General features: G+C 45.2%; 1 protein-coding gene across 4 annotated transcripts; it reads right to left on the minus strand.

The window, feature by feature from the left end:
• Position 1: 1 nt before the first annotated feature.
• On the minus strand, positions 2 to 11,938 carry C3AR1 (complement C3a receptor 1). 4 transcript variants are annotated; one of them, XM_054189074.1, is made up of 3 exons: positions 11,874 to 11,938; positions 3,955 to 10,861; positions 2 to 2,126 (listed from the first exon to the last, which is right to left on the minus strand). In XM_054189074.1, the coding sequence occupies exon 3, from the start codon at positions 2,117 to 2,119 to the stop codon at positions 1,001 to 1,003; it is 1,119 nt and encodes a 372-aa protein (XP_054045049.1). In that variant the 5' UTR covers positions 2,120 to 2,126; positions 3,955 to 10,861; positions 11,874 to 11,938; the 3' UTR covers positions 2 to 1,000. The 4 variants fall into 4 exon arrangements, with proteins under 4 accessions (XP_054045049.1, XP_054045048.1, XP_054045045.1 ...); XM_054189073.1 differs by lacking the exon at positions 11,874 to 11,938 and adding an exon at positions 11,539 to 11,661; XM_054189070.1 differs by lacking the exon at positions 11,874 to 11,938 and adding an exon at positions 11,249 to 11,661.
• Between the last annotated feature and the right edge of the window lie 11 nt (positions 11,939 to 11,949).

Below are 11,949 nucleotides of genomic sequence, written 5' to 3' on the forward strand. Positions count from 1 at the left end.
GCTACAAAATTTTTATTTATCTTCCTCCACCAGAAAGACATAAGAAGCACATCCCTCTCGTAGAGAGCAGGGTATGACTGTGCTGCAACAGGCTTCTTCCCCACCTCCTTAGGGTCAGGCTAGAGGTTATCTCTTCTCAATGCCAGGGGTTTTACCAAATGGCTCATAGTCCAGCAGCCACCTGATCTGGTTCACCAATGACTGCAGTTCCTCAAATTCTGCACGTGTGCCGTCTTAAAACGTGATGGGTATATTTGGATAATCTTGGACTACTTCCTAAAAGGAAGATGCGGGACTCTGGTCGTGGAGGGAGTGACTGAGTGCATGCCAACAATCGTAGCTACAGCATGTGCATTGGACCAGGTACTACTGTACAGTGAAGTATTGGATAGGACAAAGAAATACCTTGGGCATCTACCAGGGCATGAAATTCAGTTCAATGCTGCTGACAGGGCCAAGCACTGTTCTAATGCACTGCTATCAGAAAATGTAGCACTGCCCTCTTAAGTAAATCCTCAGGAGAAAAAAAACCCTCAGACAGCAAGCGTAGCCAAAGGAGAGGAAAGATGACATGACAGATTCCAAGGAGAGACACCAAAGTTAGTTTCATCTGCAGTTTATCAGAGACGGGAGATACAGAACAGACATATGCAAATAATTCTAATGACGTTCTCATCTAGCAATTCAGAGGTTAAACTACATGATCCCACCACAAATCATTCTGCAAGCCGGCTTTCTTCTTTAAAGTACCCTGTGTCTCCCGCTTCACCAGAGCCTTCCCTCGTATTACTACTCTCGGTACTTCCGATTTCACGTCTCTCTAGAGCAGGATGTAAAGGGGGTTAGTCGTTCTGATCTGAACCATCTCAGTGCCCCATGTGTGGATCTGCAGATTAATCAAATGTGTTGGAGAAAAAAAAAAAAAAGCTGTTAAGTGGAGAGTGATTGACGCGCAGGGACATAGCTCGCTCTTTCTACAGTGGTGATGGGAAGTCCTGCATTACACTGTGCTGCTGATGTCCTTCTCTGTTGAAGTCTTGCTTCTGTCAAAGGAGTAAGGGGTTGAATGCGTTGGTTCCTCAGTAAAGGCACCTTCCAAGATTCCTTGCACTGACTGCCGTGCCTTTGCCCTGAAGTCCCGTCCCACAAAAACATAGAGCAGGGGGTTGATGCAGCTGTTGGCGTAGGCAAGTGCTGTAGAGAGGTGATCCCAGAGGATCAATGACTCCCTCAGTCCTGTTTCAAGAGTAGGTACAAGGGACAGAATCCCAACTACGTGGTATGGAGCCCAGCAGATGAAGAACGCAGCTATCACGAGCACAATTGTTCGCAGCATCCTGTTGTGTGGCTTGTGAAAGCGATTGGCACGCGTTCTGAAAGCAATAAGGGCATAGCAAAACGCCACTATGCCAAAGGGGAGTACAAAGCCAAAAACAGCCCTAGTGATGTTTATGACCACTATGGCAAGGGGTACAGAATAATCACTTTCATAGAAATTTGCCCATGAGTCGTTACCATTGTAGGCTAAAAATGAGTATTTTTCCAGTACCTCATTTATGGAATCGTTCATATAATCTAGCACTTCATCATCTCCAAAATTGTACCCACACTCGGTTTTGCCATCATGAGTGCTAGTCTCACGGTAGTGAAGGACAGGACAGCAGAAAATGAAGGCCAGGATCCAAATGCCACTGCATATTAGTGACACAAATTTCCCTGTTCGATGGTTTTGACACCAGACAGGTTTCATCACAAGGAGGCAGCGGTCAATGCTGATGGCCACGAGTATGAAGACGCTAGCAAACATGGTGAAGATTATGACCGATGGAATGACTTTGCAGAGGAACCAACCATACGGCCAGTGTTCACGGAGGGCCAGGTGAACAATGGAAAACAGCAAGGACAAGCAGCACATGAAGTCAGCCGCAGCAAGGTTTAGGAACCAGATAATGTTCACAGACCTTTTCATTTTCAGACCAGCCACCCAGATCACCAATCCATTCCCTGGGATACCAATAATGAAAACTATGATGAAGATAGCCATGGAGACAATGGATCCTGATGCATAATATACAGCAGCCTCTTCACGTGAACTGCTATTACCCAGGAGCCGAGGCATTCTGTAGCTATAAAACAGAAAGCAAATTATTAGGCAGTTCACACCCTCCTCCCCAAATTCCCCTCTACCTCTACTGAAGCATCTCTGAGTCAGGAGACAGTGCAGAGCTGTCAGGGTGCAAAGGCATGGGTCTATACAAGTTTGTGCTAAAAGCTTACTAATCCGACGGTTATACACCACTGTCATTCTCATGGTGGCGAAGCTACATAAGCCCCACTGTTCAAACAGGGGTTCTGTCTGTCAGGTCAAACTTAACAGGTCAAACTTAAGTTCTCCTATTGCTGCCAACCCCTTTGATTTCAGTCTGGTTCTTTTCGGTCTCCGCTCTAAAGTGAAGCTCTCTGTTCACACGCCCGCACTATCACTAGGTGTCTTTCCTGCCTGACTTCCAGCTTTGTATACACTCCTTCAGAATGCTAAGCCAGCAGTTTAGTTCCTTTTCCCTTTAAAATAAGGGATTTCTTCTGGTACAATCGGTGAAATAGGTTTAGGTTGAGAAAGCAATGCTTGTCTTGATGAAATAATCCTGCTCCACTTTCTGGACATTATAAATAGAACAGACGGGACAGCAACTCTGTTTGCTAAGGGGTATTTTTAGGGAAGTCTCAGTAAGCACTTCCTTCTCCCCGCTTTTCTTCTGAGCTCTCTGCTGGTTCCTTAGAAAGTTATCCTGATGAGGAGAAAGGCAAGAAATGAATGGTTTAAGAAGAACAGACAGAGATCTAGTTGTAGAAAGAAAAAATTAAAAGAGAGTAATAGCAGTAATGTTCTTGAGCCGTTTGAGACATTAAAAGGTGTCACATCGCAAGACAATGAAGCTGAGTCACAGAATACTTAAGTGGTGTTTTAAAACTATAAGAATAGTAGTGGAAAAACCTTAATTGCTCAATTATTCTTGGACTTAGATATTAGTAAATTTAGAAAGAAAAGTAAAGAAAATCTAGCAAAGTAAAGATAGAACTGAGAAAAAGAGCCTGATCTCAATTCTTTAGGCATTAATAGAATTGTTTATAAAATCCCTGCTAACCAAACCCTTGCTGAATCAATGAAGACAGTTGTGTTGCTGAAAGGTCCCTAAAAGCATTACCAGAATGCAAGGAAATGGCAGAGGTAAGAGCTGAATACAGCCTGCAGAAATAACTGAGAAGACAGGAATAAGACAACCCAGCCTGACTTTATTTTAACCTCTGTGACACCAGTACTTACATGCCATTCAGGTACTATTGTGTGCAGGACTAAATGTCAATATTATTTAAATAATAAAATAATCCAAATCAACAACCTCTTTTTGCGTAACACGTAGTCTAAATGTGGAGCAATGCATAAGCGTTAGAACTGCTTCACCAGGAAGAAACGGAGTAATTTACCACTTTTTGGTAACGATTGCTAAGAGGCTTTTAGGTGAGGAAAGCTGTGAAAGAAGTCACTGGAAGGCAACTGAGGACTTAAGTTAAATTCTAACAAGTTTGTTTTATTTCCCGTGGTCTTGCTGATATATGCAGAAGCAACTTCTACAGAGACAACCGGAGAAAATTGTTGCAAGAGCTGAAATCTTGCTGCCTCCCCCTATAGCTACAGAAGATGGTATGAAGAGGACAGGGAATCGAGGAATGATAAAGATACTAATACAAATCCTACTCCAAAGCAAACTGAGGGATGAATCAATAAGAAGGTAGGTACTGCCCACGCTAGGTTTTCGAGAGTGCTCAAAGGGCTGCTATGCGGTTATGAAGATGGAAGTGGGAACTGGAGGGGAGAGAGAGGTTTTCAGGAGTGAAGAGTAAGAAATTGCAAGTTGGAGAGGAAAGCAGAATTCTGCAGCTTATTATACCTACCTGAGTGAAGCAGATATTTCTGTGTGTCAGCAAGCAAGTACCATCAGTCCAGTCTCTGGAGTGACTAAAACAAGAAACTCACATGACATTTTAGGAACTGCTTTTTTTCCTGTATGTTCATGTGTGTGCAAAGTATGTTCTTTCACCCTGACAGAAAGGCTTAGAATGACTCACATTTGAAGTCTGAGATAAGAACCGCTGATAAAATAGAGTCAAACTAAAAGAAGCTGTCTCAACACCGTTAAAATGAAAGCGCCCTGAGCCAAAGAACAATGGAAAGTAAGGGAATGATAGGCATAGACATGTATTTTACTACAGTTTCCATAAGACAACTGAATCAGATGTCTTGCCTGTTGGCATAATGCTGACCTTTCCTTGATGTAATTCATAATTCCAAACTCTGCCATGCCACCATGAGGTGTCTGATCTGTTGTCTTGTAGCCACTTCCACGTTTTATTACATCAGCACGCTCACCTAGCTAATCCCATTTCTGGGATCCTTATCGATCCAGATCAGCTTCTGTCCCAGCTTGAGACAGCTTAGTTCACCAAATACAGAACATTGTACTCGGCAAACCATAATTGGTCATGTCAAAGGGATTTTTAACCTGGTTTTTGACCTTTCAGGGTATTTAAAGTCGTGTTGGTTTTTTTTTAAAAAAAGAAGGAAGTTGACTGATGAAAAGCTAGAAGTGGTTAACTGAAATGCTGATAACAAAAAATGTGGCAATACTATAAAAAGAAAAGACATCCAGGGGAAGGCGTTTCAAATGTGCAACAACAGGGTTCCTCCTCACCCCTCCCAGTTCGGGAAATCAAGACTGCTAGCAGAAATGACAAAGCTCAGACATACAAGAATCAGCCTCAATATTTTGGTTTCGGCCTGGAAAATGGAGCAGAGTTCTGCTCCTGAGCATATCTCTGTGAAAGACACAAATGCAGCCACCAACACAAAACCCATGAAACCAGAAACAGGAAGGCAGGCCAGGGCTGGGCTGGACCCTCAATGGTGGACAGGCTGTCAACAGCCTGCCAGGAAAATTCCTCTAGCTGCATCTTATTCTCACCTGCCGTCTTTCCTGGGGGAATCCTCACACCCAGACAGAAAGCATCTCCTGTTGGCCAAGGGACACGCAGCCTTTTCACCACCTTATGACTTGCTAGCTCTAGTCAAACTCTCCTTTGCAAGAAGGTCATTCTCCACCAGCTCTGGTCCTCCTAGTTAAAACCTCTCTCCTACAGACAACCTTGACACAGCAAGCACTTTATCTTTGGTCCAGACAGCTCACGCTGGACAGTGATGAAACGATGTGGTACCTCTCTGTATAGGTTTCCAGATCAATGAACCTTTCAAGCAGCATGACTAGTGAAGTATTTTGCGCCTCAGCGTAAAATGCCTAACGATGTAGATACTCAAAGGTGATGGTGCAAGAAGGAAAAAAGGACATTTTGTTACTTTCATAAAATGATTCCTTAGATCAGACCAGACCTCCAACTTGCAGCTTTGATGGTAATCCCAAATCACCACACTGCATTTTTTTTCTTCCCTTCTGGATCTCTCCCTTTCCCTCGTGATAAGCAGACCCAGTTAGCTTAGAAAGGCTCTAATTCACAGAGTCACTGAATAACTGACGTTGGAAGACTGGAGACTGTCTAGCCTTACTCTGCTGCTGAAAGCAGGGTCAGCTAGATAATATTGCCCAGGACTGTGTCCAGTTGGGTTTGAGTATCTCCACAGAAGGAGACTCTACAAACTCCCTGGGCAACCTGCTCTAGTGTTCAACCACCCTCACAGTAAAAAACTATTTTGTTGTGTTTAGATGGAACTTCCTGTGTTTCAGTTTGTGCCCATTGCTTCTTGTCGTGTCACCAAGCACCACTGAGAAGAGTCTGGCTCCACCTCCATTAAACACTCCCATCGGCTAGATGATCCCGCCGAGTCTTCTCCAGGGTGAACAGTCCCAGTGCTCTCAGCCTCTCCTTGCATGCCAGGTGTACCAATTCCTTAATTATCTTAGTGGCTCTCCACAAGCTTCACTCCACTATGTCCACGTTTCTCTAGTACTGGGGAGACCGGAACTGGACCCAGCACTCTAGATGTGGCCTCACCAGTGCTGAGTAGAGAGGATCACCTCCCTTGACCTGCTGGCAACACTCCTCCTAATCTAGCCCTGGCAGCTATTGGCATTCTTTGCTGTGAGGGTGCATTGCTGGTTTATGTTCAGCTTTTTGTCCACCAGGACCACAGCATCATCATTATCTGCAAAGCTGCTTTCCAGGTGGTCAGCCCCCAGCATGTATTAGTGTATGGGGTTGTTCCTTCCCAGGTGCAGGACTTTGTACTTCTTGCTGAACTTTATGGGGTTCCTGTATGCCCAGTTCTCCAGCATGTCCAGATTCCTCTGAATGGTAGCAGAGACACCTGGTGCATCAGCCACTCTTACCAGTTTTGTATGATCTGCAAACTTGTTGAGGGTGCACGTTGCTTCATCATCCAGGCCATTAATGAAAAGTTAAACAGTACTAGAACCAGTGTCAGCTGCAGCCATACACCACCAGTGACAGCTGTTCAGCTGGACTTAGTTCTTCTGATCACTACCCTCTGAGCCCAGCAGTTCCGCCACTATTCAATCCACCTCACTGTCCAGTTACCTAGCCCATACTCCATCAGTTTGTCTACGGGGATGTTAATCGGAGAATCACAGAATGGTTAGAATTGGAAGGGACCTTAAAGATCATCTAGTTCCAACCCCCCTGCCGTGGGCAGGGACACCTCCCACTAGACCAGGCTGCTCAAAGCCCCATCCAACCTGGCCTTGAACACTTCCAGGGATGGGGCATGCACAACTTCCCTGGGCAACCTGTTCCAGTGCCTCACCACCCTCACAGTAAAGAATTTCTTCCTAATGTTTAATCTAAATCTCCCCTCTTTCAGTTTAAAACCATTACCCCTCACCCTATCGCTACATTCCCTGATAAAGAGTCCCTCCCCATCTTTCCTGTAGGCCCCTTTCATATACTGTAAGGCCGCTATACGGTCTCCCTGGAGCCTTCTCTTCTCCAGGCTGAACAACCCCAACTCTCTCAGCCTGTCTTCACAGGAGAGGTGCTCCAGCCCTCGGATCATCTTTGTGGCCCTCCTCTGGGCTCGCTCCAGCAGCTCCATGTCGTTCTTACGTTGGGGGCTCCAGAGCTGGACACAGTACTGCAGGTAGGGTCTCAGAAGAGCGGAGCAGAGGGGCAGAACCACCTCCCTCGACATGCTGGCCATGCTTCTTTTGATGCAGCCCAGGATGCAGTTGGCTTTCTGGGCTGCAAGCACATATTGCCAGCTCATGTTGCACTTCTCATCAACCAAGACCCCCAAGTCCTTCTCCTCAGGGCTGCTCTCAATCCATTCTGCACCCAGCCCGTATTTGTGCTTGGGACTGCCCACCTCTCAAGCCTGTCTAGGTCCCTCTGGATGGCATCCCTTCCCTCCAGCGTGTTGAACGTATCACACAGCTTGGTGTCATCAGCAAACTTGCTGAGGGTGCACTCAATCCCACTGCCCATGTTGCCAACAAAGATGTTAAATAGTACTGGTCCCAGTACTAACCCTGAGGAATGCCACACGTCACTGGTTTCCACTTGGACACTGAGCCATCAACCACAACGCTTTGAGTGCACCCATCTGGCCAATTTCTTATCCACCAAGTGGTCAGTCTGTCAAATCCATGTCTCTCCAATTTAGAGACCAGAATGTCGTGCGGGACAGCGTCAAATGCTTTGCACAAGTCCAGGTAAACTTCATATTGAAGTTTGTCTTGATGTAGAGACTCAACTGGCCAACACAACAAGTTGGCTAAAACCCTAATGCAAGTTACCACTTATATTGCTGTGTCAGGTTTGTTATTACAAAATGCATCAGTCTCAGTTACTAAATAGTTACACCCATATACAATTCTAAAAATGTGATCAGTATATTTACAAAAGCCTCCCTCCTGTAAGAGTATGCAGGTTCTCTCCAAAACACTTTGGCAAGAACTGAGAATTCCACGTGTAGTTCTTATTTCTACTGCTTATTCTGCAGTTCTACAAAGCATTGCAGGCCTTCTCAGATTTCCCATTTGTTTTTCTGCAGGTGGAGTGACTAGATAGCTAGGATCTTTCACAGACTGTGAATGTTCCTTGTGCATATGGCAAACCTGTCTTCATAAAAAAAACCTGTCCCAAACTCTCCCTATAAAGCTTAGCCATAACTAGCATAAGTGTTTCTCTAGAAAGCACACGGCAGTGGTCTGGTGGTCGGTCTTCGCTATGCGTTTGTTTTCATCGTCACAACTGTGCACTTAGTTTCATAGGGACCCTCCAGTACCATCAAGGATCTGCAGGGTTGCCCTGTGCTGGTATTCCTCAGATTCCTCTTTAGAAAATCCACTGAATCATTGTGGATTTTTGTACGTTTTTGTACGCAGCATTTTTGTACATTGCTGAGTAAGCTCAAGTAAGCACAAGCTTTGGACAACAAGCAGGGAACAAAGCTTGGCAAAACTGGTACATACATAGACCATACATAATTAAAAAGTAGCTCTTCGCAATAACAGGTTCTCGGCACTGGGTATTTCAGTCAGATGTTTTGCCAGGGCATTTTCAGTGAAGGAAGCATCATTTGAAATAGTATTTGGACTGTTTTGTAAAAACACTCATCTTGGGATTAACCTTTAAGATATCTAATGGTTGTTTTGCGGGACTGGTTTCCCCTGTACCTTCTGCGCAGAGAAGGAAAATTCCAAATGTTGAGCCCATCCATTAAGTACATTCCTGAACAATGCCCTATTTTTTTCTTAAATAAGCAAAGCAAAAATCAAAGCAAAAGCCCAAATGATTCTTCTCCATAGTTTATTACCAGGCTACCTATGGATTGGCATGAACTGTGCATTTTACCCTGTGCCTTTTTATTTGCACACCTCATATGACTGAACACTGTGGAGTTCCATCCATGATTTCTGCTATTCCTTGGTTTTCATTCATTGAATGAAGTGTGGGAATAACATGGATCCTCCATTGGTTTCATAGTTTAATTTTAAATTTGTTCTCTTTTAAGATTTCAACCTCACTGCTAAATCCTTTTAAAAAAATAATTAAAAAACATTAGCTATTATTGGCAGTTCTTTGTATTTTCCTGGTCCAGTGATGCTTGTTTGAAAAAGACAGAAGAATGTTATGTTCTCTGCTGGTTAAGTCTCAATGGAACTGAATGGGAAACGTATTCCTGGTGTCCTGGTGCTGCTTGTGCATCTTTCCTCACATGCCTTATAAAAATTGGCCCTTTGCCATTCTCTTGTCTTAGGTGCTCTCCTTCTAGAAGAAACGTAGGAGGATTGCTGGACACTGAATGACAGCACAATAAAGAAGGAGGTGAAATTCAATATTGCTAATCGTGAATTATTGTATTTGGAAAAGCAACCATAACTATACACACACAGTGATGTACTCCAGGTAAGTTAATACCATTCAAACAAAAAACTTAGCAGTCACTGCAGAAAGTTCTATGAAAAATCATGTCAACATGCAACGCTATTCTAAAGGTACATATAATGTGAAGTATTCAGTTGCTTCTTGAATACTGAATGCTGTGGTGATCCCTGATCTTAAAAACAATTATAGAATCAGAACAGAAAGTGACGACTAGACAGCCATGGCTCAGAATGGCTTCTTTTGGTGGACAAGCTAAATAGACGAGAATGCTTCACCTTGGGAAAAAGACATCTAAGTGGTAGTATAAGAGACAGACACATGGAGAAGGTGACACTTGAGTTCTTATAGCACAAGAACAAGGAGGTAACAAATGAAATGATCAGGTAGAAGTCTGGAAACAAAAATTACAATTTTTCATATTGAACAATTAGATTCATTACTCCAGGAACGATATGGGTAATCAAAAGTATAAATACATTCCAAAAAGGCAATTAGATGAATCCATAGAAGGAAAGTCTACAACATGCACTAAGTCTAACAAATACACACCAAGCCCCTGGCCCACAAAGCCCTTACACTACAGATTGCCAGGCCGGTATACTAGGAAAGTGTAATTCTGTCCTGTCTTTAAGCTGCTCTGTTGTTCTCTAAGGTTTGGCTCTCATTAACCTCTTTGCCTTAACTCTGCCAGTCTGGCAAGCAATGTAACACTGGCATATTGCAAGTAGGGAGCCAGAGCCTTCTTTTACACTGTGGCACATCAGCGCTGTGTATCCCTACTAGTTCTTGCGCAGACTGCATGAAAGGGTTCAAATCCCTCTTCCCGGGCAGCTATCTGTCTGCGTCAGCGTGCAGCCTGGCAGGTCACCCGCACAGCAGGGTGTGGGCTGCTGTCCCCTGGGGAATCCAGGTCTGCCAAAAAACAGACTGCATCAGCCCCTCCTGCTGCAGGGAGGCAGAGCAAGCTAGCAGAAGGGAAGGGGAAAAGGAAGCTGCACATTTGTGTTATTCTGTATCTGTTCGGGTACTTAGCTCACAGCAGTCATGCGCCTTTCCTGTGTGTGTACTTATACAGCTAACATCATCATTTCTAGGGAAAACCAGGCCAGTTACACTTAGATATGCTAATGAAATGACAAGTATCCTACTCTGTTAGTCTTAATGACCGAAGACTATTCCTATGCTTGCCTTCAAAATAGCTTCACTAACCAGATCCATGGAATCAGCTGCAGACTCCCTTTCTGCGTTTCAAAGTTTTTCTGCACTGGGCACTGTCAGAGATACAATGCTGGGCTAGCTGGACGTTTGACCTGACAGAAGGGCAGCTTGTTTGACTGCTATGACTGAGGTTCATTACCATCTTGTTCCACTTATCTCTGGAAACAGCAAGAAACAAATCTTCAGCTACCGTTTCAGCTCCCACTGCGTTATCTAACAGTATTCCATACTGGAAAAAAAATAATCCCTCAAACTTAGTGCCATTTCATTCACTTCGTGCTTTACCCTTAGCAATAAACTGTGGTCACTCAGTCGTCCACGGATGGCTTAAATTACTTCCTAGTACAATTAGCGCATGCTATGCCCACCCCAGATCTGTGGATATATAACTTTGTTTGTAACTTTTCTTAAGCCTTTTCTTCCCGTTTTCACAGTAAACATTTAGTATTTTTAGAGACTCAGTCACAGGCTACTACACAGCAGTACGCTTCAATAGCAGTCCTCGCTGGAAAGTCACTATTGAAAAAATAGCAGTTTAGATGATACTAGTCTTTATCTTATTTGATAAATAAACTATTATCTAAACACTTATTTTGGCCACATTCCTGAAATTAACCTTTACGTAGCAGGCATTTTCACCACTGCAAAGCTGCAAAACTTGTAGTGGCTTGTGCCATATTCTTTTTGGTTTGCTGTTTCACCAAGGGCCTCCTGATCCCGGCACCACAAGCCACACAAAACCCCATTTTCACTTAAAACCCAAGCTTTGACCCAAGGCTACGGGAGAGAGAAATGGGCAGGGAAGCAGAGAAGCGCTCCATCCCGCTGCCCAGGGCACGCAGGAATCCACGAAGCCCCCCCAGATATTCGTGGGGCAGCAGAAAACCCAGCCCCATGTTTCCGCACGGCGCAGCCCTGGCTTCCCAGCTCTCGGCGTGACACCGGCGCCTCTTCCTCGGTGCCACCGTCCTCTGGACTCCGCGGCCGGTGCCACCCCCCCGCGTACGGGGCTGGCGGGAGGCCGGCAGCTCAGGGCCTCCCCAGGGGCGCGTTAGCCCGCCCTGCTCTGCCCGCTCCCGGCATGGCCGCGCCCGGCTCCGGGATGGCGCCCGACACCACTTCCTGAGCCCGAACCAAACATGGCCGCGCTAGGCCCTGCGGGGAGCTGCCAGGGCCCAAGATGGCGCCGGCTCCCGCTGCAGTGTCAGAACCGGCTCCAAGATGGCCACTTCCCCACCCACCGCATTTTGCTGCCAGGATCCAAGATGCCTTCCTCGACGCCTTCAACGTGCCCGACTTCCCGCCCGGCCGCCCCTA

The sequence above is a fragment of the Rissa tridactyla genome, chromosome 1 (genome assembly GCF_028500815.1).
Source record: "Rissa tridactyla isolate bRisTri1 chromosome 1, bRisTri1.patW.cur.20221130, whole genome shotgun sequence".
Taxonomy (NCBI): Eukaryota; Metazoa; Chordata; class Aves; order Charadriiformes; family Laridae; genus Rissa; species Rissa tridactyla.

What these genes read in the sequence shown, in the direction of transcription:
- C3AR1 (XM_054189074.1), bottom strand. Translation starts at nt 2,119, where the DNA reads ATGCCTCGGCTCCTGGGTAATAGCAGTTCACGTGAAGAGGCTGCTGTA.